The 26,289-nt window shown below is 43.5% G+C and overlaps 1 protein-coding gene across 4 annotated transcripts in view; it reads left to right on the top strand.

Moving 5' to 3' along the window:
- Positions 1-26,289, top strand: part of LOC137301874 (multiple C2 and transmembrane domain-containing protein 2-like) — a 365,811-nt gene that overhangs the window by 278,712 nt on the left and 60,810 nt on the right. For all 4 annotated transcript variants that reach the window (XM_067971577.1, XM_067971579.1, XM_067971578.1 and 1 more), the window contains one exon: positions 20,336-20,455. In XM_067971577.1, coding sequence (XP_067827678.1) covers positions 20,336-20,455 — 120 coding nt within the window. The remainder of the gene's footprint in view (positions 1-20,335; positions 20,456-26,289) is intronic.

Genomic DNA, 26,289 nt, shown 5'->3' with positions numbered 1-26,289 from the left:
CTCAACCAACATCACTAAAACCGATTATCTGGTCATTATCACACTGCTGTTTGTGGGATCTTGCTGTGCGCAAATTGTCTGCCGAGCTTCCTACATTACAACAGTGACTACACTTCAAAAGTACTTCATTGGCTGTAAAGAGCTTTAGGACATCCTGAGGTCATGAAAGGTGCTATATAAATGCAAGTTCTTTCTTTTACAAATCTTAACCAACCTCCAAAACCAGAACCACTCTCCGATAAATTGTACATTAATTTAGGGTTGGGAAACTGGCCAAACATTACCCAAAGCAAAGAATGGCATCGCCATTTCAGGAAGGAAGCCATTGATAATAGTAGAAAAAACAGAGTGAAATGTACGATGACTATAGCCAATTGTTTGGTGTGAGAAACATCTTGGCATGCTTGGGCCACGGCATTCCATCATCCCAGCGCCACCATAGACACTTGGCCTCATGTGCAGCAAAGCCCAAGCTGCGGACTACAGTGCACTGCTCTGCACATGCCTGTTTGGACGATTGCTTAGAGTGGGATGAAAGAGGCGATCTTCCTTTTTGATTTCGCCATCATTCCCCAGACTTCTTTGTTACTGCAAGGTGCGTTCAACCACCAGACTGGTGAAAGACTGACAAAGACTCATCTTAATTGAGGCTGGCAGACACCAGAGTCAGGCGTTGCTGAGATGCAAACCTGCTGTCTCTGCACTTTGGGCCTTTATGTATATGAGGATTATATGTGTTAAAGTGTGGTGTTTTTATTTAAATGATCTCTCTCCATGTGCAGTGCCCACCGAATGTTAATATGGCTAGGGTTTCAAAAGGTGAGACAAGTGTTTTAGCCCAATTATTAAATTTATTAATAACATACCCAATTAAAAATTATTTTAAAATTTGCAGTTTATCTTTTGAATGCCTAACCGTATTAGTATTCAGTGGATGCCATATGGATAGAAATAATTAATAAAAGTTGCACACTTTAGCAGCGAAAGGCTCATATTTTATTTATTAGTTTTGGTTCTCCAGCAAAACTACAGTCAAATCTTATTATTACAAACTAGCAGGGTTGGCAAAACAGACGGTGTTATCAGGGGCTCTTCTATACTTTGAGATCCTCTCCTGACTTCAATTGACCTTCACTGAAGACCAGAGAATAAGTTAGTTATAATGAGGCAAGACAGGATTCAAAGTGCTCATTTGCTAGCCTTATGTACTGATTGTACAAGAGACATCTTGTAATCCACACATTATATCAGCATAGAAGGCACTTGCGGTCATTTCCTTGTGAAGTTTTGTTTTTGCCTGTCTTTGACTTTTTATTTTAATGTTTTCTATTCTCAAATACCCCTTTTCTCCTGATCATCTTCCTCTTTTGCTTCATGTTAAAAAAAAAAGGGGGCTGATTGAGACCATTTCCCCGGGTGCGTGGATAATGGTGTGGGCAGTGCCATGATTGCTGAGAGATTGGTCACGGTATGTGGCGCGAGGTGGCATCAGCTGCACATTCAAATTAACCCTAGGTGTAGCTGATGAACCTAGAGTGTTGTGTCATTGTGGATCTTGTCAACAGATCTAAGATGAGTCCTTGAATAAGGCTGGGGATTGATGCATGTCCGTGAATTAGGCTGTTTAGTTGAGGCCAGTGCACAACATGGTAAATTCTCCTGGATTTCTGTTTTAAGGCACCCAAAGGCTATGGTTATGAAATCTATTTTGCTTTGTTCACTGAACGTTTGCCTATGGAACTGACCTGATGTTTCTTCTCCTTATTTGTTCTCTTCAATATAGCTCGAAGTGTTTCACACCTTCGTTATGCCCGTTATCAATAATTATGAGTTGACCCATGTTTAATCATTGGCTTCAATTTTTTTCCCCTCCGTCTTACAGCTGTGTGTCACTGTAGGATTCTAGCCACGAGCAATGACTTTATTGACGTAGGTCCAATCTTCACTCTGTGACCAGCAGGGAGTGATTATGAGTCAGCAGAAACAAGAAAGTAAAAAATAGGTTTTCTAATAAAATGTCATGTCTATTATTGTGTGGTTGATACATTTTCATTTAATCTGATAATGGTTGTGTTTCCCAGTAATCCATTTCTTCTGATTATCCAGTTATTAAAGAATGTAGTTATTGCCCTTTACACGCTTAACTCTACAAAAACTTGCCTTTTACATGTAAAATGTATCTGGTTTCTAAGAAGGATTATGTAGAACATTTTTCCTTGTGCTGGAATGTTTTCCTTTTGCTGTATAAACCCTGAAGGCAGCTTTGTAAGTTCAGTCAGGCATGTTTTTTTTCCCCTTTAAATCCGCAGTGCTTGAGCTGATAGTTTAAACACATTCCCCTCTTCCCCGCCACCCAGAAGGCCATTTTTTTTTTAACAGCACTCAGCCTTTTGTGAACGTTATAAAGCAACCTGACACTTGGGCTTCAAGTTTCGAAACAGTCCGGGGAACGCACCTGAGCTCGCACTTTGGGGCTGTATAAATTTTAATAGTGACGCGTAACCATTTTGGAGCTTGAAGATTACGTTACTTATGGTGAGCGGAGGTGATGATATTTTAGGCCAAGTTGGTTCATTGTAATGCAATGTTTCTGTTAAAGAATTTCAATCCTTATCAATCATATCTGTGTTATCTCCGATCTAGATTTGCTCATTTAACATTAGAGCTATATCCTGAACCACAGGAAGAAAATGGCTTACATAGCTGAGCCATTCAAGGGAAACTCAACACCTGTGTTCTCACTATTGAACAAATTGCTTCGGAACATTAACTCTTTACATTCCAGCAGTACACTGGAAGACCGATGCTAATATCACCACTACTACTAAATTCCCATCCACACAACTCAGCTGATTTCAATTTCGGAATTCGCCACATGTTCGACCGTTACTCCTTGGCTACTCTCGCTAGGTTTAGCATGTCAACCGCAGCAAGGTCCCCAGGGCATGGCGCTTGGAGCCACTAATGAGAGCCTGGGTGAGTTGTCAGGAACAACTGCTAGTTAAAACTACCACTCTGGGTGTGGTTATTTGCCAGGCAGAGGTGCTTGCCTTTAGGGATCATCCCATATACCCGTGCAATAGGATGCTTTTGTTTATTAATGAAACCTTATTTGCCAGGAAAGGGTTCACAAAGATGGCTGACTGATTCTCATTCACTAATGCTGCAAAACTGGCACATTATGACTTTAAAATGGACTGCATACTTATATTGTACGCACTGTTTTAGGTTCAGTCTGATTTTCAAAACCAAAGCAGCAGATATGATTGATAAGTGTTGAGATTGACTGTTTCCCGTAACTGAACTGGAATGAACACTTTTTTTTAAATGGTGCACTTAAAAAATTTGAGAAAGTAGATAGAAATGAAATGCTTTATGGCTGGTTTCATTGGACTGGGAGTCTAATTGTATTCTTCCCTAAGGGCTAAACAATGAAATATTTATTATTAGATTACTATTATAAGTGGTTTGTAATTTAATTTAATTACAACAGGGTTGTTGTTCAATTAAATTATATAGTGGCTAAACCAAGACATTGGATTTTTTTTTAATCTATGTGAGAACTGAATTTTACTGATTTGCAGTTCACCACATCTCTCATGGTTATAGAAAGGAAGAACTTGCATTTATATAGAGCCTTTCGTGACTTCAGGATGTTCCAAAATGCTTCACAGCCAATGGATTACAGTTTCAGTGTAGTCACTCTTATGCAGTGGGCGAATGAGGCAACTAATTTCCGCTCGGCAAGCTCCCCCAAACAGCAATGAGGTAAATGACCAGATGATCTGCTGTGGTGGTATTGGTTGAGGGATTATTGTTGGTTAGGCTACCAGGAAAACTCCCCTACTCTTCTTCAAGTAGTTCAATGGGATGTTTTACATAGGGACTCAGTTCAACATCTCAACTGAAAGGCAGAACCTCCGACGGTGTCAGCCTAGGTTATGTACTCGTATCTTGGAGTGGGGCATGAACCCACGACCTTCTGACTCAGAAGCAAGAGTACTACGACTGAGCCAAACTGACACTTATGGTTTAATTTTGGTCAGTTTGGCTGCAGATCCTCTTCAAAATTAATTGTTACTTGCATCCTAGCTCAACATAAAAGAAAAGTGTTCTGTTACACCATGCTATATTTGAAAATGCAGGCCATTTTTTTTGCTGGGCAGAAGCTGCCTTGTTTGTACAGATTGTTCAGATAGAAGTCTCGGTTACTAAATTTCTTGGCCTGAACACTCCAACCTAAGCAGATCATTGATGAGTACCGCGAGTTACAGGTAAAATCGGTTCTGATAATCTTTTATTTTAATTGGCACTTTTTGCAGATAAAGAGAATTCAACCAATTGTGCTTTTCCCACTCCATTGCCACTCAAACACAGGAACAACACTTGTCCTCAAGAAACTCCCATATCAAAAAGGAGAGCGAGAGGATGATGAAATACTTAAGTGATGTAAAAATGCATGAATCTGTTTTTTTATCAATAAAATTCTAATCCAGGCACTTCTATGTTCCTTAATAATAGGAATTTTGATTAAGGTGGACTAGTCCTTCCACAGGTGCACAGAACACAGGGCTGACTTAAAGTTTGCCCTTGGTACAGAACCAGTGCTAATTTAGCAATCATCAATCAAAGAGGCCCTTATAGTGTGGAGAATGGAAACACCAATGTTAGCTGGTTTTAATAGACTGCGTTATTAGGTCAATGAAGAGCAAGTATGATTAATTCTGAGCTGTAAATATCACCACGCAGCTTTGTAAGTGCAAATATTCCTTCCCTTTTCCTTCAGTTTTTAGCTTGTTTTCCCCCTCCCCCACCCCCATTCCAGAAAGCATTCCTGATAGAGAGGAGATGCTTGGGCCTATTTCCTGGCCTTTATCAGTCCTGCGGTTGAACTAGTCGATAAGCTGTCTCTCTTCTCCCGCCCCCCCCCCCCCCACCCACAAACTGTGAAACTTGGATCAAGGACTCGCCATTCTGTTGTACGTGTGTTAGTGCACTGATATTGTGGGCTTCCCATGAATGTTAATGTGCTCACTGGCCTACATTGGCTCCTGGTCCAGCAACGCCTCGATTTAAAAATTGTCATCCTTGTTTTTTAATCCCTCCATGGCCCCGTCTTGCCCTATCTCTGTAACCTCCCCCAGCCCTACAACCCTCCGAGATCTCTGCGCTCCTCCAATTCTGGCCTCTTGCGCGTCCCTGATTTTCATCACTCCAACATTGACGGCCGTGCCTTCAGCTGCCTAGGCCCTAAGCTCTGGAGCTCCTCTAAACTCTCCTCTTCTTTACCCCTCTCTCCTCCTTTAAGGTACTCCTTAAAACCTACCTCTGGCCAAGCTTTTGGTCACCTGTCCTAATATATCCTTATGTGGCTGGGTGTCAAATTTTGTTTGATTACGCTCCTGTGAAGCGCCTTGGGATGTTTTACTACGTTAAAGGCGCTATATAAATGCAAGTTGTTGTGTGTACAATAACTGAAAAGCCTAGAATCAGCTGACCATTGTGGTAGTAATGGTGACACATGTGGGACTTGTCACAGAATCAGTGCATTTCTCGTAATGTAAACTGGGACTGCTGCACTGTCTCAATGTACTGTTCTGCGCAGTTCTCCCGGAGTCTTAAGAAAGCTCTCATTTACAATGCTTTAATCTGACTTGCAAATGTACCAGCTTGTGAAGTGTAATCTGGGGATTGGGGATTATATTCTTCTCTCAAATTTCAAACAAATGTAAGGAGTCTTATAACACCAGATTATAGTTCAGCAGAAGCTGTTGGACTATAACCTGGTGTTGTAATACTCCTTACATTTGTCCACCCCAGTCCATCACCGGCATCTCCACATCAAAATTTCAAACAGTAATGGCTGGTGCAAATAGTGATTATTTTTAATTTAATTTCTAATTTTGACGCGGTAAGTTTGCAAAAAATCTTTTATAAGTGATTATGTCCAATAATTTTTTTTTAGATTAATCTATTATTTCCTCATTGAGCTGCTCACTGTTGGTTTCCTGTACCTTGAATACAGGCTACTCCTCATTATTCAAAGTTTTTTTTTCACACTAAAAATTTTGAATTATCCACTCATTTGAATTAAGTAACATACGTTACATAGCAAAGTGTGAATTTAGTACTGAAAAATGGAATTTTCAGTACATTTAAATTTAAAATCTTTGAATTAAAAGGACTAAATTGGCCGGACTCCTTCATTCAGGAGTGGCGGTGGGTCTGCTCTGTCCTATCTTGAAATGCCACCTCTAGTACATCTCCAGCCACGTACAGCTGGAACTCGCCATTGAGAGCCCTTGAGTACAAATACCTTTCTTTACTAAGACAGCTGTCAGATGGGCAATAAATGCTGGCCTTGCCAGTGACGCCCACATCCCATGAACGAATAAAAAAAAAAATTGGCAAAAGAACCAGAGAGGAGATGAAGAGAAATTTTTTTATGCAGTGGGTTGTTATGATCTGGAATGCACTACCTGAAAACATGGTGGAAGCAGGTTCAATAGTAACTTTCAAAAGGGAATTGGATATAAACATGAAAAGGAAAAAATTGCAGGGCTATGGAGAAAGAGCAGGGGAGTGGGACTAATCGGAAAGCTGTTTGACATAGCCAGCAGAGGCAGAAGGTCCGAATGGCCTCCTTTTGTGTTGTAGGATTCTATGAATACTAGAATTGTCCACCTTTCTAAATCACTCTTTGCATACGTACCTACTTTTCAAGTCTCCACCCTTGTCCAAGGGTGAAAGAATAGGATCATTGTGTAAGATGTAGAGAAACTCTATTTACCTGGAAGAGAATTCTATATTCCCATCTCAAGGAATTGGATTGGAATCTAGTGCTAGGGCTGTTATGTAGAAATGTAATGGTGGAAAATTGATGGGATCGGGTGTAACGCTGGTTTTGTACCTGCCGGATTTTACTCTCCACTGAAGTCCCGCCTGGCGCGTTAGTTTAAAATTACTCCCATAGTATCCTTGCTCCAATGGTTGAAGGCTCAAAGTAAAAAAGAGCTTCAGAAGCTTAATGTAGTTCCAAGTAAACAAGAATCAATTTTGGGGACGATAGTGAAGCAGTTGTGGTACTGAACCAGCAACTCAAAGGTCATGAGTTCAAATTCAATCATATTAAGCTGTTAAATTGAATTCAATAAATCTGGTCTTGTGTATACTTACCAGAAAAATTCACCATGGAATCTGTCGGATTGTCATAAAAACCTGACTGGTTCACTAATGTCCTTCAGGAAAGGGAACCTACCACTTCTACCTCCTCTGGCCTTCATGTAACTCTAGTCCACCGTATGTGGCTGACTCTTAATGCGCTCTGAAGTGGTGTACTAAACCCGTCAGTTATCTAAACGATCTGTGCTGGAAGGCCCACCGTACCACCTTTTCAGCGCAGTTAGGGAAGGGCAATAAACATGGCCTTGCTCGTGCTACTGACATCCGAGACCAAGAAAGAATAAAGTACCACGTTATACAGTATGTCACTGAGTGGCTGTGGAACTGCAGGTGGTCACGAATGCCTCCATGAGGTTTGATCCACAACAGCATCTTGGATATCAAGTTTAATATCATTGCATATCAGCCCTGAAATGTGTCTGGGATAGAAGAACTGGGCGTTCTTAGCATTGCTTCTCCCGGCTGGCTTGTTAGAATAATGGAGAACATTACTTCTTCCTCCGGTGTTCCTGGAACGTGTCCAAAGCTGGCAGTGGTGACAACATTGCAGCTACACTTGAGGACAAACATTTTAGGTGGTGATTGGGTCATGCAATTTAATTCTGAGCATAATCTGATAGCAGCTGGTGCCGTAGTTGTTCAATCAGGAGTCGAAGGCCCATGTAGCCATGGAGTAAGATTGTGAGACGGAAAGAAATTATTTTTGCGCGATATTTAAGGCCTAATGAGAGACAGGTTGCTTTTTTTTATGTTTTGAAGATACCAGAATTTCACCTGAGCAAGGACGATCCACTTACTTGCACCTCGAGATGTGTGAACTCGTGATCATCTTTGTCACAGTCAAGAATTTAGCATTTAAATTTGGACTTCTATCTTTTTGTCAGCCTGGAATGCATGAAAAGCATTTAGAGCTGGGTTATGTCAGTATTTCTCGGACTCAGTCGATTGTTGATAGACTTGCTTAGTATTGTCCTGCTTAAATATCAATGTTTCGGTTTCATGCGAGACACGTCTGGAATGTAGGGTCCTGTTATCTCGGATACTTTTTTCCAGCCGTTCATATTGTCCTCAGTGGTCACTAATACGTTATCATGATTGTTTAGCTCAGTGCTAAATTTCTCTCTTTATAAAAAGAGTTTTGCTGTAGGAGATTCCAGCTGTAGGACTTTCATTTGTATGGATTTTTTGTGAAGCCACATTTAACATCTGGCACTAATGATTTTGTGGCCTAAGCACAAGCCACTGTGTTGTTTGCCATGTATTGGGTAAAACAAGGAAAAATCTCTCGTTCTCAGGATTGTGAGCTGTAAACGTTGGTGACACGGGCTTGGAGCAAGGGTGGGTTCTCTTTCTACTAGCTGGTAAATTCACCATTACATTAGTTGTCTCACCAGTGCAACAACCAATGTAATGGTGGCCGTGCCTTCAGCTACCTAGACCCTAAGCTCTGGAATACCCTCCCTAAACCTCTCCGCCTCTCTCCTCCTTTAAGACGCTCCTTAAAACCTACCTCTTTGACCAAGCATTTTGTCACCTGTGCTAATAGCTCTTTATATGGACCGGTGTCAAATTTTGTCTGAACGCTCCTGTGAAGCGGCGTAGGGACATTTTACTACGTTAAAGGCGCTATATAAATGCAAGTTGTTGTTATCCAGTTCTACACTAGGATTCCCTTTCTCCGGTAGTTGCGTATTTGAGTTCTGTAAGATGGAAGAGTAAGTTTTGGGGACAGAGCTTCACATAAATTTAGACTTTGCAAGATCTGAAATTAAGAAGAGTAATCTGAGAGAGCCTCTACTTAATCAAAAGCATATCTGTCACTAGACCATGAGTGATTCTGACACCTTTCTCCTGGCAATTTTCCTTAAACAGCGAATACATTCCCCCCCTCCCTCTATTAGCACTACTTAATTACCAGGAAGTTTGCATCTTTTTTTCAATATGCTATCATAAGACTGCCAAGAAGCTGCCTGCACTTCCTCAGACTAGCATAAAATTGCCAGAGATGGACATATTGGCCTAAATTTTAACTATGAGGCTGGGAGGTCAATAAGCGGGTGTGAAACCCAGAAAAAAATTTATTGCGTGTTCCCGAGCAATCGTGACTCAATTGAAGCCACTTAACTGAACTTCCGAGTTTTGCGTCCTCAAGCGGGGCGGCATGACGCGGTTAAAGCCCACTATTTAAAGGGCCACTCTAGCAATGCGTTTTGAAGGAGAAAGGAGGCTAATTGAGTAAGGAACGTCCTAGAGCAAAGCCAGTGCCTAGGTTCTCAGACACCGCCCTGGAGACATTACTGGGCGCTGTGAGAAACAGGAAGGAGGTGCTATACCCACTGGACAGGAGGAAGAAACCTGGGTCTGCCACAAAGAAGGCACAGCTGGAGGTGGCAGACCAGATAAGCAGCAGGAGCACGGTGCCCCAGTCATGGCTGCAATGCAGAAAGCGATTTAATGACCTAACCAGGTCAGGAAAAGTGAGTACAGTTACTGATTCACCTATGGTGAACATTACCTCCCCTCTCGCACTGCCCTCCAAAACCTACTCCATCGCATCACTCCTCACACCCATTTAAGGTTCAGTGTCAAGTTGCCTTCACTTTCTGTGCACTTCTTCACCCCCCCCCCATTTATGCACCCACCTCTCCCAATCCTGATGCAATGTGATCAATCTGTCTGATAGTCACCCTCTGATACATCTGCTTCATTGTCAACCTGACCCAAAGCAACGCATCCATCAGGTGACCACGTCACCTTCACCCATTCACACGTCTGTACTTTCTCCCCTTGTAGGAGAAGAGAGCGCAAAATGCAAGGGAGAGGGCGAGGTCTGGAAGGGGGCCTCCACTAATAGTGGCCCTCGCAGAGGCGGAAGCCTCGGAGATAAGCCGTACGGTGGAGTGCTTGGCCATCAGGGATGCCGAGACTGGCACCCCGCAAAGGTCTGGTGACAGAACTTTAACATCCCTCACACACAAATGGATTGATGTTATCAATGATCGACCTGTTACACACCTCAGTATGCTCATCGCAACATTACCTTCTGCGATGATTCTTAATATTGCTCTATGTTCTCTTCCAGGGATGTCGCGGACTGAAGACGTGGGCGAGGGCGATTCCTCAGAGGAGCTCCCTGCCTCTGAGGGTGCACCGTCACATCTTAGTGAGCTATCCACCAGCGTAGATACTCACACCTCAGTGGGTCCTATTAGAGAGAGAGTTGGGTTGTCACCTGGTGAGTCACCACATACAAGTGAGCACGAGCAGACGTTGGTGCCGGGGCAGCGATGGAGAGTCCACGTTGGTGGACGCACTCCTCTCCAAGCTCTGCTCAGTTTGGCACAGATGCTGAACCCCGGGGGCCATCCTTAAAAAGAAGAATGACAGAGGTACAGACGCACCTTTGCGATGTACTGGAAGATTTGCCACGCTCAGTCTTCACATTGACGCAGAGTCCGGAGGAGTCCACCCCCAGCCTTAGTGGATTGGTGGCGCAGGAGGGAGGGGAAGCCTCCATTGAGCGTCAAGCATGGCTCACAAATGAGTCCATTAAAGCCCTGGCAACGGCTGTGCGGACTCATGCCAACATGTCTGCCACCTTAAACGGGTAGACAGATACTTTAGCCATGGCCTTAGAACGGGTCACAGATCTGCTCCAAGCTATTGTCCATCAGAGTGGCAGGAGTGATGTAGCTGTGGCTCAGGAGAGGGATGGTGGCGAAAGGGGACATGGAAGTGGGGACGCCACTCAACGCACTCCCACATCTCACCCGTTGCCCTCCCCCCCTCAAATAGTACCCCCAATGCTGCATCCTCTCTGGATGGCCCTCCGTTCTTCCTCTCTCTGCTCTTCTGCAGGTCCTTGTGGAGCTGCAACTCCTAGAACTGCACGCCGTGCCTGCCGCGGATGGTGATGTGCCTCCTCCTCGGATGTACTGCTGAATACATCCATTGTGCCCCCCATTCTGATGGTGTCAGTTTGAGAGGGTCCAATATGTAGGTAAATATGTGTGAACACAAGAATTCTGAGTGTGAACAAAGAAATCTCAGTCTAAACACAAAGAGCTCCCAGCCAAAGGTTTGTCTGAGAGAACTGATTTCCCTGCTGCAAAAACTCATCTTGTATTCACATGTGTCAATCACTGGTTTAAAGGTCCAAATGGTTGCCAGTTGCAACTCGCCTCCATTTCCATGGTGTGTTTCAGAGGCCACGGGAGTCACGTTCAGTTAGAGTTAAAATCATTTGTCTGCCTCAATCCACAAAAATTTAGTTGAGTTAACTACTTGAACTATCTTAATTGCTCCTTTAAGTGTTAAAGCTGGCGGGACTTCCTGGTTTCTGAAGCGCGCACACCCAGATGCGTCTGGGTGAAACGCGTTTTTCGGCGCGTTGGAGCCGGGAATCGTTCCCGTTCCCAACATTTCTTCTCCCCCCGCCCTAACCCACCCGTTCTTCTGGATTAAAATTTAGGCCATTCTCCTCTTTCCTCACACAACGAATACCAGAGAACAAATACATTGTCCCTTCCCACCACATATGACCATCAAAGAATGGATGTATCTCTTTCTCTCTAACCCCAGTCTGCTGGACAATGATGCATGCACCAAACCTAACCAGCAAAATGCCAAAGAGTGGATGCTCTGTCACCATCATTGTACTAAAGGTTGGAAACATCTTAGGACCTTTGCCAACAGACTGCCAGAGTATGGACACATTCTTCCCTTTCCTCACCAGCATACAGTCAGGGGACAGAAGCGTCTACCACTTTCTCCCACCATGGGGATCGAAACACCTTGCAGGCTGCCAAAAAACTGCCATCATTACCTTCACCATACAACACCAGACGTCTCCCGATCACTACATTTATATAGTGCCTTTAATGTAGTAGAAACGTCCCAAGGCGCGTTATCAAACAAAATGTGACATCGAGCCACATAAAGAGATATTAGGACAAGTGACCAAAAGCTTGGTCAAGGAGGTAGGTTACTAGATATCTAACTGTCCCTACCGGTCGGATAGTAAATTGGATGTTTACTTGCTATGCCGCCATGATTAAAAATCTTTCGGCATGATAAGGGGAAATTAAAATAAACTTTCTTTTGGAAGAGTCCGTATCTTTTCCTGGCAGCTGACCCGGTAAGCAATCAATGTAGCGACGTGTCTGTGCAAAATAATACAAAGCAGCGAATTTAAAAAAAAACTGGTCCAAATTTGATGAGTCAGTTTTCCTTCAGAATCAATACTGAACAACTCTGATCTACATGGCTTAAGCAAATTCAGACACTGGCTGTCATCTCCCATTCTCCTGCCAGATTTTGCCATTCACATTCCATTTTATTCTTTTCCATTTTGGAATAGTTTCTCACCTTTTGTCTTTCTGATGCCATTCCAATTTCTTTTTAAGAGAAAATCCATTCACAGGCTATTAACCGTTTAGCTGTCTTTGTAATCATTCTCAGCATGATCTGACTCTTAGTTTTTACCTGCTCTTGGGGTGATTTTTGTCTGCCTACTGCTGAAAAAGCAGTGGTAAGCATACAAAGTTTTTATTAAAAGAACTGCTGCCCAAGGCCGGCCCGATAAAAATTTTCGAGCAGGCCTCACCGTGAGCGGCCAGCACTCCCACCCAAAAAAGGCATGAGCTTCAATAAAATATTTAAACTATTAAATTTGAAGTCCTGCGCCACATAAGAACTTAGAGGCCTAACCAGCGGTCCTTAAAGGGACCACTGGAGTCCGCTATGGAAACACTGCAGATATAAATTTTAATTATTTTTGTGGGTCCAGGAGGAGCATGAATGGCTTCAGAAATAACTTTGGGCCTGTGCCGGTCCCTCTGTGTGCCCGCCCACCCCCCGGGATTGACTCCCCCCACTTTAAGTGAATACTTCTGATGGCTCTGTAGTGCAGATGCTGGATTTCTGATCCCTCCCCTTCACTCTTTAAGCACTGACAGCTTGTCGATCACATTCAAGTGAGGCCCGACCATGAAAATGGTTCAGGCCTCTCACTAGAGCTATTTGCTCACTACTCACCCGATGCACACTATAGATAAATGTCAGCCCTCCCTCTCTCTCTCTCTCTCTTTGTTTTTTGGTCGGCCTTCTCTTTGAAGCATTCCCACCTGAAACACTAACCTATCTTTTCTCTTTTCGGATGCTGATGGACCTGCTGTGTATTTCCAGCATCTTCTGTTTTTATTGCTGATCCTTATTTAGATTTTGATCTGATAGAATCTTACAACACAGAAGAGCTGTCCACTTAGTCCCACTCTCCCGCTCTTTCCCCATAGCCTTGCAAATTTTTCCCCTTCCAAGTATATATCCAATTTCCTTTTGAAAATTATTATTGAATCTGCTTCCACCACCTTTTCAGGCGGTGCATTCCAGATCATAACAACTCCCTACGTAAAAAAAAATTCTCCTCATTTCCATCCAGTTCCTTTGCCAGTTATCTTAAATCTGTGTCCTCTGGTTACCGACACACCCGCCAGTGGAAACGGTTTCTCCCTATCTACTCTATCAAAACCCCTTATAAGTTTGAAGACCTCTATTAAATCTCCTCTTAACCTTCTTTGCTCTAAATAGAATAATCCCAACTTCTCTAGTCTCTCCAAATAACCGAAGTCCCTCAACCCTGGTATCATTCTGGTACCACTCCTCTGCACCCTCTCCAAGGCCTTGACATCCTCTTCAAAGGGAGGTGCCAAGAATTGGACACCATACTCTAACTGAGGCCTAACCGGTGATTTATAATTGTTTAGCTTTTGTATTCTATATTTCTCTTTATAAAGCCAAGGGCCCAGTGTGCTTTTTGTCCTTTAAAAACTTGTGTGTGTATACCACCAGGTCTCTGTTCCCACACTCCCTTTAAAATTGTACCATTTAGTTTATATTGCCTCTCCTCGTTCTTCCTCTCAAAATGCATCACTTCACACTGCTCTGCATTAAATTTCATCTGCCATGTGTCTGCCCATTTCACAAGTCTCCCTATCTGAGGATATTGGCCAGTTATCAAGAATAAAGGCAAATCAGTGAGAAGAGAATTCCCTCTCCTTTTCCATTGCTTTATTAGTAACTGGCTATTCAAATGCAAAGAGCAGTGTTTAAATTAATGTTTTAACCAGGTGCACAAACTTAATTCTGAGTGATCCATGTGACATTGCTCGGCTTTATTGCTTTTAACCTGGATACAATGGGCCCATTTCATTATTGCATGTCTATGCCTAACTCTAAAGGATAAGAACTAGGTCAGTTTTATATTGATATCTGGATATTCCGGCCTCAGGATACAGTGGAGACAACTTTTTTTCCCATAATTTATTCAGGTTACAGCACCTCAACAAACCTGAAATTCATCTTTTTTTTAAAAAAAAATGACCTGACAAAGCTTGGTTGCAACTCACCAGATAATGAACTAATCTTTGAATGCACTCTGGCCTGTGTATACCTCTGGGCTATCAGCACTTCATCCTTTTGTCTATTGACGTTTCTCATGAATTGACCTGTTTCTCACTGGTTAACTGGCATTTCTGCTGCCCAACTCAGTGCTTCATCTGAGTCCTTTGACTGCGCACTTGTTTTACTTAAAAGATGATTCTTGGCTGTTTTGGGGAGGGAAGCAGACTAAAAGCGCTTAGCATTATTTTTGTCCCGGTGAAGCTTTCGTATTCCCTTACACTTTTTGTGATCCGAATTAAGTTGTGTTAATTATATCTTCTCCAATGAATTTGAAATGAACACCAAAGCCTTCTAGTGTGTATTTGTTTGCCTCGGCCTAGGTTAATATTTAGTTCGCAATTTAGACACACTGAATTTGGGAGTCATTTTAACTTAACCCGCCCATCGGGAAACTGATGGGATCGAGTGCAAGGCTGGTTTTACACCCTGCCCGATTTTACTCTCCATTGGAGTTAGTGGAGTGTAATATTGGGCGGGATGTAAAACCAGCGAGTTAGGTTAAAATTATCCCCCATTGTTTCAGATATGGACTTGTGTAGTTGAAGGAAAGAAAGATTTGCATTTATATAGCACCTTTCACAACCCCAAAGGGCTTTACAGCCAGTGAAGTACTTTTGAAGTGTAGTCACTATTGTAATGTAGGAAACGTGGCAGCCAATCTGCACACAGCAAGGTCCCACGAACAGCAGTGTGATAAATGACCAAATAATCTGTTATTTAGTGATATTTGGTTGAGGGTAAATATTGGCCAGGACACTAGGGAGAACTCCCCTGCTGTTCTTTGAAATAGTGCCATGGGATCTTTTACGTCCACCTGAGAGGGCAGGCGGGGCCTCGGTTTAACGTCTCATCTGAAAGACGGCACCTCTGATAGTGCAGAGCTCTCTCAGCACTGCACTGAGAGTGTCTGCCTGGATTATGCGCCCAAGTCTCTGGCGTGGGAACCCACAACCTTTTGACTCAGACGAGAGTGCTACCAGCTGAGCCACGCCTGGCCTTAAAGAATATTTTACCTATGTGTGGAAGAACAGCAATCCCCCAGAAGGGTTTATTAATTAATGCAGCATCTGGTGTGGTACTGACCCCTATTGAGCAGGAAGGCCCCTGGTTTGATGTCCGATCTGTGCTGAGTTGGCTGATCTTGGCAGCGGCACTGAGTTGTTACAATTGCCTCTGTTCCACGGAAACTACTCCCTGGTTCAGGGAGTGGAGAAATCGAGAATGGTTCCCACTCTGACCAATATCCAGTGGCACCCTTGCAAGAAAGTGCACGTGTATGGTTGTGAAGTGAGAACAGGATCGGACTTGGCCAAAATGCCCCCTGTGGTCAAATAGCCAACTTACATTCACTCAGAAGGAATACGTGGATCACAGATGTTGAATGGTCACTTGATTGAGCTAGCCAAGGGCACAGACATCCAATTGACTGTATCCCAGTATGAATCAGTGCCATTGGGAGAGAAAAAGGAAAAGTGTTGGAAGAAAATGCTGCCAAACAACGCAAAGATTAAATACAATAGGAAAAAGAAAAATTTGTGGGGCTATGGGGAAAGAGCAGGGGAGTGGGACTAATTGGGTAGCTCTTTCAAAGAGTCGGCACAGGCACGATGGGCCAAATGGCCTCTTTGTGTGTTGTATGATTCTGTGAAAGACACAACGCCAAGTAAACCTCTGCCAATTATCTTGTCCTTAGCCCTTAAAATGTAGTCTGCAGTTATCTAATGTCGGTCCCTCTCTCCTGCGTCTGCCCTAGTTTAGTACAATTTACCTAAGCATGTCCTTTTTTAAAAAATTGGTTAGTTTTTCAAGCTTTATGACTGCAGCTTTCTAGATGTGTTCTCAGTGACTTAGAAAGCATTTACATTTTATTTGGCCAGCACTAGGTCTGTTAAATTATTCCCCTGGTGGAAAGTTATTGGATTTTTACACTTTATTTTAAGGCGATTATTTTTGCATGAGCTTACAATGCGATTGTTACACTTAATAAGTGTTTTTATTACTGAGCCTTTAGTCATAATATATGGGCAATTTACTGCTCTAAACAAGGTATTAGTTACATCTTTTCTCCGCTGCAAGTGTGACCTATGAATAGTTTCATAAAATAATTACCTGATATGTGTTCTGAGGCTGTGCTGTTTAAAACATTCTGAGAAAGGGCATGTATAAAAATGGAAAAATAAATGCAGTTACCAGATGTGTGTTTAAGCCAGTGAATATTTAATTTTTATTGGAAAATGAAACATGAAACCTAATTTTACAGGTTTTTGTCTTGATGGGGTGTGGACTGTAGTTCGAGGCCGACGATATTTCAGGAGTTAGACATCAAAAAAAAATCGAATGACATCTCGCTGAATTAGTGCAGTTGCTTTGCCCTCTCCATTTGTCCCAATAACACGAGAGGCAAAATAAAAACTTTGAAAGATGGCATCACCTTGAAATTGAATCATAGAATGGTTACAGCACTTAAAGAGGCCATTCGGCCCACCGAGCCTGTGCCAGCTCTTTGTCAGAGCAATCCAGTTAATCCCATTCCCCCGCTTTTTTTCCCGTAGCCCTGCCAATTTTTTCCCTTATCCAATTCCTTTTTGAAAGCCACGATTGAATCTGCTTCCACCACCCTTTCTGGCAGCGCATTCCAGATCATAACTACTCGCTGTGTAAAAAAGTTTTTCCTCATGTCAACTTTGGTTCTTTTGCCAATCATCTTAAGCAGTTTCTCTTTATTTACTTTATCTAAACCTTTCATGATTTTGAACACTTCTATCAAATCTCCTCTTAACCTTCTCTGCCCTAAGGAGAACAACCCCAGCTTCTCCAGTCTATCCACGTAACTGAAATCCCTCATCCCTGGAATTGGTTGCAAAAAGAATTCTAACTTCTCATTGGTGTGGGCACCGGGTCCAGATTTTAACCTCCTCCCCTCAACGGGCAGGAAAGGGTCAGCCGAGGGGTTAAAATAGTAAAAATTGAGATCCCGCCCTCAAGCCACTGCTTTCCCGGCTGGCATAATATTAATGCAACGATTCAGGCCCTGGATGAGGCTCAAGCTAAAAGCCTACATTCGATTCAAAAGCCGTGGCCCAATGATTGCATCACCGCAGCAGCATATTTTTAAGGTCCACCCAGGGGGAGACCCGCACTGTCTGCTGCCCAGTAGTAAAAACACAGCGAGAGGAGCCGACTGGCCAGAAGAGACCCAGGTAAGTGTTAAAACTTTGCCTGTCTTTGAACTCCTTGTGGGCCAGGAGGAGCAGGGTTGCCCACCTCCCCACCCCCACCCCCCCCACCTCCACCCACCAACCCCAGGCCTCACATGGAGCTCCCCAGCCCCGACATTCTCTTGATCTTTCAACAAAAGGAAACCTGGCCTGCCCCTCCCGCCACAAAGCACTTTACAGCCAATTTACAGTGTTGTCGCTGTTGTAATGTAGGAAACGTGGCAATCAATTTGTGCACAGCAACATCCCACAAACAGCAATGTGATAATGACCAGATCATCTGTTTTAATGATGTTGGTTGAGTGATAAATATTGGGCAGGACACCGGGGAGAACCCCCATACTCTTCTTCAAAATAGTGCCATGGGATCTTTTACATCCACCTGAGGGGGCAGACGGGGCCTCAATTTAATAGCTCATCCGAGTGACTGAAAACAAGGCAAACCGCAGCGTGTTTTATTGCGGGATGGGAAATCTCTTAAAAAAAATATTTGCGGCTAGAAGTTTTACCTTTGAAGACAAACAGTTGGAGCGAATGGTTTGCAGACTCTGTTATTGCAGCTGATCTGGTGGCAAAGCATAAGTTTTACATCAACTTAGAATGAATACCTTTTGTGAATCTCCTACCATTTTCTATGGATACATTGGGCTGGCAATTTGGTGCATGGAATGACTTGGGACACCCGTAAGTATAAACTATGGCAGATCAGATTCACCTTTGGAGAATCAGGCTCTGAACTAAATATTATGTCTGTGCTAGTTTAGTGTAGAAAGCCTTTCACTGGTGAAAGATGATTTCATCGCCCAGATTAAATCATAGTTTCTTATAGTACAGAAGGAGGCCATTCGGCCCATTGTGCTTGTGCCGACTCTTTGAAAGAGCTATCTAATTAGTCCCACTCCCTTGCCCGGAATTGTACTTTTTTTTTCAAAAACACATTACCATGAGAACTATTCTAAGCTTTTTATATTTCTGTGTTTCTGTGTGCTTTTGGTTTGAGAGCACTAAATGCTATTCTTCAAGCTGTTTTAGAACAGAACATGTTTTAAAAAAAATGTCTTGGGGCGTGGGCATCGCTGCCGAGACTGGCATTTATTGACCATCCCTGGTTACCCTGAGAAGGTGGTGGTGGTGGGCCTCCTACTTGAACCGCTGCAGTCCTTGAGGTGATGGTGCTGTCACAGTGGTATTAGGTGAGGAATTCCAGGATTTTATCCCAGGAATGGCGATATATGTCCAAGTTAGGATAGTGTATGACTTGCAGACGAACCTGGAAGTGATGGCGTTCCCATGATATTGCTGCCCTTGTTCTTCTTGGTGATAGAAATTGTGGGTCTGGGAGGTGTTGTCTAAGTAGTCTGCAGGGAGTTTTTAAAAACAATTTCTTCCTGATCAACAACAACAACAGCTTGCATTTATATAGTGACTTTCACTTAATAAAACGTTCCAAGGCACTTCACAGGAGCATAATCAGACAAAAATTGACACCGAGCGATATAAAGAGAGAGTAGGACAGGTGGCCAAAAGCTTGGTCAAAGACGTGGGTTTTAAGGAGCGTCTTAAAGGAGGAGAAAACGGTGGAGAGGTTTAGGGAGGGAATTCCAGAGTTTAGGGCCTAGGCACTGGTGGGGTGAAGGAACACCCATTAGTTACCAAATGTTTTGAGGATGATTTTTTTGATGGTTAATTGAATCTTTAAGTTACTGCCTTATCCTTGCCTTCTATATATTTGAAGAGGGTACACTCAATGCACATGGTGCATAACAGTACTCGTCAAGTAATGTGACTCGATCATGAAAGGCTATCATTGCCCAGCAAGGAAACCCCTGGAGTTCCCCAGGCACCAGGGAATGTCCACAGCCAGACCTCCAAAGCCACAATCACGATTTTCAAACAATTGCTTTGTACTTGCAGTTGTTTCTATGTCGACACCAGTGCTCTGGATTCTGCCCCACAATGTAAACGGGGGAATTTTCTAGAGTGCCGATGGTACAAGGCAAACAGGCCTGCTTCAGAACATTACACACTACACCTCACAGCATAGCTGCTGTCTTGAAGAGAGCTTTCAAAACGTGATAACTCTACAGTATTTGCCGTGCCTTCAGCTACCTAGGCCCTAGCTCTGGAATTCCTTTCCTAAACCTCTCTCCCTCTCTACCCCTCTCCCCTCCTTTAAGACGCTCCTTAAAACCTACCTCTTCGCCTGTCCTGATATCTCCTTATGTGGATCGGTGTCAAATTTTGTTTGATAATCGCTCCTGTGAAGCGCCTCGGGACGTTTTACGATGTTAAAGGAGCTATATAAATGCAAGCTGTTGTTGTATTCACTCTGTATTCTTGTTTTCAACCTTTGTGTACTGAGCAGACATTGAAAAGGAAAATCTGTTGTCCCTCTTCCCAGGTACCCAGAACTCTTTTTTTGTTCTTTGGATTTTCTTTCAGACGTTAATGACAGTTTTTCTCTTTCTTTTCAGTTGTATTTAGTTATTGTCTGGACTTTTGAGATCTACATGCTCCCTCTTGCACTATTGATGCTTTTTGCCTGGAACTACATTCAGATGGCCAGAGGGAAGGGCGCCAGCCAGCAGTACATGGTGAGTTATTGATGAGACTCTCGTACTCTAGTGGAAAGAGTGTGTGATTTGAATTGGGAGAATATTGCTCCTGTTCAGTGTACAGCAACTGTTGGTTCCTTAATGACGTGTGATGTGTAGACCTCTTGAAATTTAATTTGGATTAAATATCCATCTCGATGTACACCTGGGATTCCCGTGGGGTGGGATGGTCGACGGAACCCCGGAGAAACGACGTAAATGGATAAAAACGGCCGTTTACGCCATCTCTGCAGGGGTTCCATCAACCTCCCACAGAAAATATGGCAAGAGATTGGGAGAACCACATGAAAATTCAGGATCCTGATCGTTCATGAGTACTCGTGCTGTGAGGTTACTTACAAAGCACAGTCCTTCACTGTTTATTATGTGTCTTTTTCCCCACCCCCTTACCTGATTTCAGTTGTTTACTTACTGAGCTTTGCAGCTTACAGTAAAGCTTGTTTAGAGTCCTTCCCAATCTGTTGGGCCAAAAAGTGACAATAACATCACTTCACTATAATATGGTCATCTCTGCCTCATGTTACGACATATTGTAGCAAAGAAGCCAACCTGTAGTTACGCTGACCTTAACTGCATCGTTGATTGAAAGGCATCGGCCGGGAAGTTCCCCGAAGCTGCTCCTGCTCCCGTGCCGTAACTTGGCCGGAGGGAACCCCGTTTAATGCGAGGGAATGGAGTCTCCGTCACTCACAGCAGAGCTACAGTGGCGGAGATGAAGCAGTCGCGAGGAAATTCCCGGTCCTCCTGCCCCCAAGTGGTCCCTTAACTTGGTCCATGAATAAAAAGATTTTGAGAAGTCGAGCTCTGAAAGGATCGTCGTCCTTGACTGCTCAATTTTAAAGGAGATTCGTTGCCACTTTGGGGAGGGAGAAGAACCACCCGTAACTTCAGTGGCATTAATGCCGTATTCAAGTTTTTGCCACATATATGTTGCTTTCAACACATTTATGCCCGTGATTGTGTATCTGAAAACAAATAGGTTGGGTAGGAGAAGGGATAAATGTCTGGCAGACATTTTTCTGTATTGAGTGCCTGTTTTAAGTCTTTTTTGCAGCGGTGTTTGATTTCTATAATACGTTGTTTCAGTGATCTCACCGACCTCCACTCTTTGGTCCATGGTTCGTACAGAGCATAAAAGCAGAGCCCTGGAGCCAAGAACAGAGGTCAGCCATGTGACTGCACAAACAATGTGTGTCACTGGAACCTGTCACTAAGAACCTCATAACCAAGAGTGGACATTCTTGACGGGATTGTTGGTGGGGTGGGTGGGGGAGGGGAAGGGAAAGAGGTTGGGCGAGATGCATATGTTGCTTTTTTGAGGAAAAGCAAGTTAGAACATGAACACACACACACACACACACACACACACACACACAGTACAATACATATAAGTGTTTGTGATTTTGTGTTTTAGTATTCATTGAAAACATTTTGAGGGGTTATAACTCCTTGACCCCCAAAAGGCGTTGCCTGTGGTTTCTTTTTTAAAGAAACACACCAAATTTTCCCACTCGCAGTCTTCATTATCACCAAGCTCTATATCGGGAGAACGCAGTTATTTCGGGACACTGCAGTTTTAAATCGGGCTCTGTTTCTCAGGCAGAGCCTTCAGAAAAGCTATCGTGTTAGTGAATGTGCTGCTCAGAACTCAAGAATGTAGAACTCATCTCCCATCAGTTGTATTCAATTTCATTACATGGCTTTTGCGTTTCCTAGTAATAGGTTTGAAAACCAGCCAATAGCAGCCCTGTGTTAACACTTGCCTCCCTGAGGAACTCCAGTTATGGATCACTCGTGATGCTGATGGGATTAAGGGCCAAATCCACCACTGTTCACAACAGTGGATTAAAGGCCAAATCCACCACTGTTCACAATAGTGGATTAAAGGCCAAATCCACCACTGTTCACAATAGTGGATTAAAGGCCAAATCCACCACTGTTCACAACAGTGGATTAAAGGCCAAATCTGCCACTGTTCACAACAGTGGATTAAAGGCCAAATCCACCACTGTTCACAACAGTGGATTAAAGGCCAAATCCACCACTGTTCACAATAGTGGATGAAAGGCCAAATCCACCACTGTTCACAATAGTGGATGAAAGGCCAAATCCACCACTGTTCACAACAGTGGATTAAAGGCCAAATCCACCACTGTTCACAACAGTGGATTAAAGGCCAAATCCACCACTGTTCACAATAGTGGATGAAAGGCCAAATCCACCACTGTTCACAATAGTGGATGAAAGGCCAAATCCACCACTGTTCACAACAGTGGATTAAAGGCCAAATCCACCACTGTTCACAATAGTGGATTAAAGGCCAAATCCACCACTGTTCACAATAGTGGATTAAAGGCCAAATCCACCACTGTTCACAACGGTGCAGGTGTTGGGCCAATGAATTGAGCTGCAGAGACTCCGAAGGAAAGCAGGAGTGTGGTGACAAGAATCATCATTCTGGCAACCCTCCAGCTGCCTGGTGATAAAATGCAGATAAAAGTCCGGATTTTGGTTCGGTCATACTCTCGGCTGGTATTTATAGTGAGTTAAGATCAATGTCATAAACCGTAGCATAAAGCCTATGTCTGAAGAGGAGAGACTTTGTAACTGGAATGACTAATGTGAGTGATTACACAGTTCACTGCAGAGCTAAATCCAAGATTTACTCCAGAGGAAAACTTTTGCAATGTAAATAGAGGTAATGTCTGATAATCCCTAAACACGGGCCAAATGAAAGGTATGAAAACCTCCCGTATAAATGCCCGTCCATAACGCCTGATACGTAATTAACTTGAACTGACAAAACCCAGATCAGTGTGGGCGTGTAACTGTTGAACTAACAGACAAAACTGGGTGATGTTGGACCAGATCTGAATGGCCTGTGATTAAAAAGAATTTGAGCTTTTTTTAATGCTCAAAGATGAGCCTGGATAGGATGTGATAGTTCCAAAGATGGCAGGAAGTGGACTGAAGGTCCAAAGAGTATACTGAATGCATTAGTAAATCAAAACCCAAAAGTAAATCGAACTTTTCTCAGGACGTCCCAGAGCAGTTCATAGCCAATGAAGTACTTTTGAAGTGTAGTCACTGTTATAATGTAGGAAACACAGCAGCCAATTTTCGCACAGCCAGGTCTCACAAACAGCAATGTGATAATGACCAGATAATCTGTTTTAGTGATGTTGGTTGAGGGATAAATATTGGCCAGGACACTGGGGAAAACTCCCCTACTCTTCTTCGAAATAGTGCCATAGGATCTTTTACGTCCCACCTGAAAGGGCAGGCGGGGCCTCGATTTAATGTCTCATTTGAAAGACGGCACCTCTGACAATGCAGCACTCCCTCAGTACTGCACTGAAGATGCCAACATCTGTGTGCAAGACTATAAGTTGTGAGTTAATATTCTAAAAGCAGAGTTACCTTAGGAAAGCTCTATTGTTTCTATAAGGGATTTCTGTCAGGTAATTTGCATTTGGTTATGTGCATCTTTATTAGCCAGAGATTAATATGGCAGCCATTTTGTGCACATTAAGGGCCCAAAACAGGAAATAAGATGAATGACAGGTTAACTTTTTTTCACTGTGTTGGTTGAGGAGGAACGTTGGCCTCGATAATGAGAGAACACTCCCCTCATCTTCAAATAGTGCCATCGGATTTTTTTATATCCACTTGAACAGACAACTGAGCTTAACAACTGATCCAAAGAGCAGCACCTCGAATAATGCAGCGCTCCTTTATTACTGCACTGGAGTACAGCCTGGATTATGTGGTCAAGTCTATAGTGGGGTTTGAACTCGTAACCTTCTGACTCAGAGTTCCACTAATTGAGCCAAACTGACACTTAACTAAAATTCAGAAATATACATATAATATAATTCGCAAGCAGTTTGTGTAAATCAAAGCAATTCACTGGCCCAACACCCACGCCATTGTGAACAACTCTTGTTGTACAAAGGATATATGGGTATAGGGTCAAATATGGATTAAGGGAATATTCCACAATAACCCACTACAGAGATATAAGTGGTTGAACAATGCTTGATGATAGTCAAATGTGCAGTACCACTGGGGCTCTGGTGTCCAACAATCAATTGTGTACTGTTCCTATTGTGAACGGATGGATATAGCAAAGTCTATGGGCCCTGACAACATCACGGCTGTAGTGCTGAAGACTTGTGCTCCAGAACTAGCCGTACCTCTAACCAAACTGTTCCAGAACAGCTACAACACTGGCATCTCCCTGACAAAGCGGAAAATTGCCCAGGTATGTCCTGTCCACAAAAAGCAGGACAAATCCAATCTGTCTAATTACCGCCCCATCAGTCTACTCTCAATCATCAGCAAAGTGATGGAAGGTGTCGTTGACAGCGCTATCAAGCAGCACTTACTCACCGATGACCTGCTCGCCGATGTTCAGTTTGGGTTCCACCAGGAACACTCGGCTGCAGACCTCATTACAGCCTTGGTCCAAACATGGACAAAAGGGCTGAATTCCAGACGTGAGGTGAGAGTGACTGCCCTTGACATCAAGGCAACATTTGACCGAGTATGGCATCAAGGAGCCCGATTAAAATTGAAGTCAATGGGAATCAGGGGGAAAACTCTCCAGTGGCTGGAGTCATACCTAGCACAAAAGAAGATGGTAGTGATTGTTGGAGGCCAATCATCACAGCCCCAGGACATCGCAGCAGGAGTCCCTCAGGGCAGTGTCCTAAGCCCAACCATCTTCAGCTGCTTCATCAATGACCTTCCCTCCATCATAAGGTCAGAAGTGGGGATGTTTGCTGATGATAGCACAGTGATCAGTTCAGTTCGCATCCCCTCAGATAATGAAGCAGTCACCATTGACCAGAAACTAAACTGGACATAAATACTGTGGCTACAAAAGCAGGTCAGAGTCTGAGTATTCTGCGGCAAGTGACTCACCTCCTGACTCCCGAAAGCCTTTCCACCATCCACAAGGCACAAGTCAGGAGTGTGATGGAATACACTCCACTTGCCTGGATGGGTGCAGCTCCGACAACACTCAAGAAGCTCAACATGATCCAGGACAAAGCAGCCCGCTTGATTGGCACCCCATCCACCACCTTAAAAATTCACTCCCTTCACCACCGGTGCACTGTGGCTGCGGTGTGTACCATCCGCAGGATGCACTTCAGCAACTCACCAAGGCTTCTTCGACAGCACCTCCCAAACCCATGACCTTTAACACCTAGAAGGACAAGGGCAGTAGGTGCATGGGAATATCACCACCTCCAGGATCCCCTCCAAGTTACACACCATCTTGACTTGGAAATATATTGCTGTTCCATCATCGTCACTGGGTCAAAATCCTGGAACTCCCTTCCTAACAGCACTGTGGGACAACCTTCACCACCTGGACTGCAGCGGTTCAACAAGGCGGCTCATCACCACCTTCTCGGGGGCAATTAGGGATGGGCAATAAATACTGGCCTTGCCAGCGACACCCACATCCCATGAAGGAATAAAAAAAAACTTTCAGATCCCTGGTAGTCTCAAGTGTCATTGTATTCTGTCGGTAAATGGGCAAAATTATGGCAAATGGAGTTCAATTTGGGCAAGTGTGAAGCCATCCACTTTGGACCCAAGAAAGATAATTCAGAGTATTTTCTAAATGGTGAGAAACTAGGAACTGTAAAGGAGCAAAGAGATTTGGGAGTCCAAGTAAACAAACCATTTAAAGCTAGTAGACAGGTACAAAAAGCAATCAAAAAGGCTAATGGAATGTTGGCCATTATCTCAAGGAGGGTGTAATACAAAGGGGAGGAAGTTATGCTGCAGTTCTATAGAGC

The sequence above is a fragment of the Heptranchias perlo genome, chromosome 34, assembly GCF_035084215.1.
Source record: "Heptranchias perlo isolate sHepPer1 chromosome 34, sHepPer1.hap1, whole genome shotgun sequence".
In the NCBI taxonomy this organism is placed as follows: domain Eukaryota; kingdom Metazoa; phylum Chordata; class Chondrichthyes; order Hexanchiformes; family Hexanchidae; genus Heptranchias; species Heptranchias perlo.
Note: the sequence above shows the minus strand (reverse complement) of the source record. Positions and strands in the feature narration are given on the sequence as shown.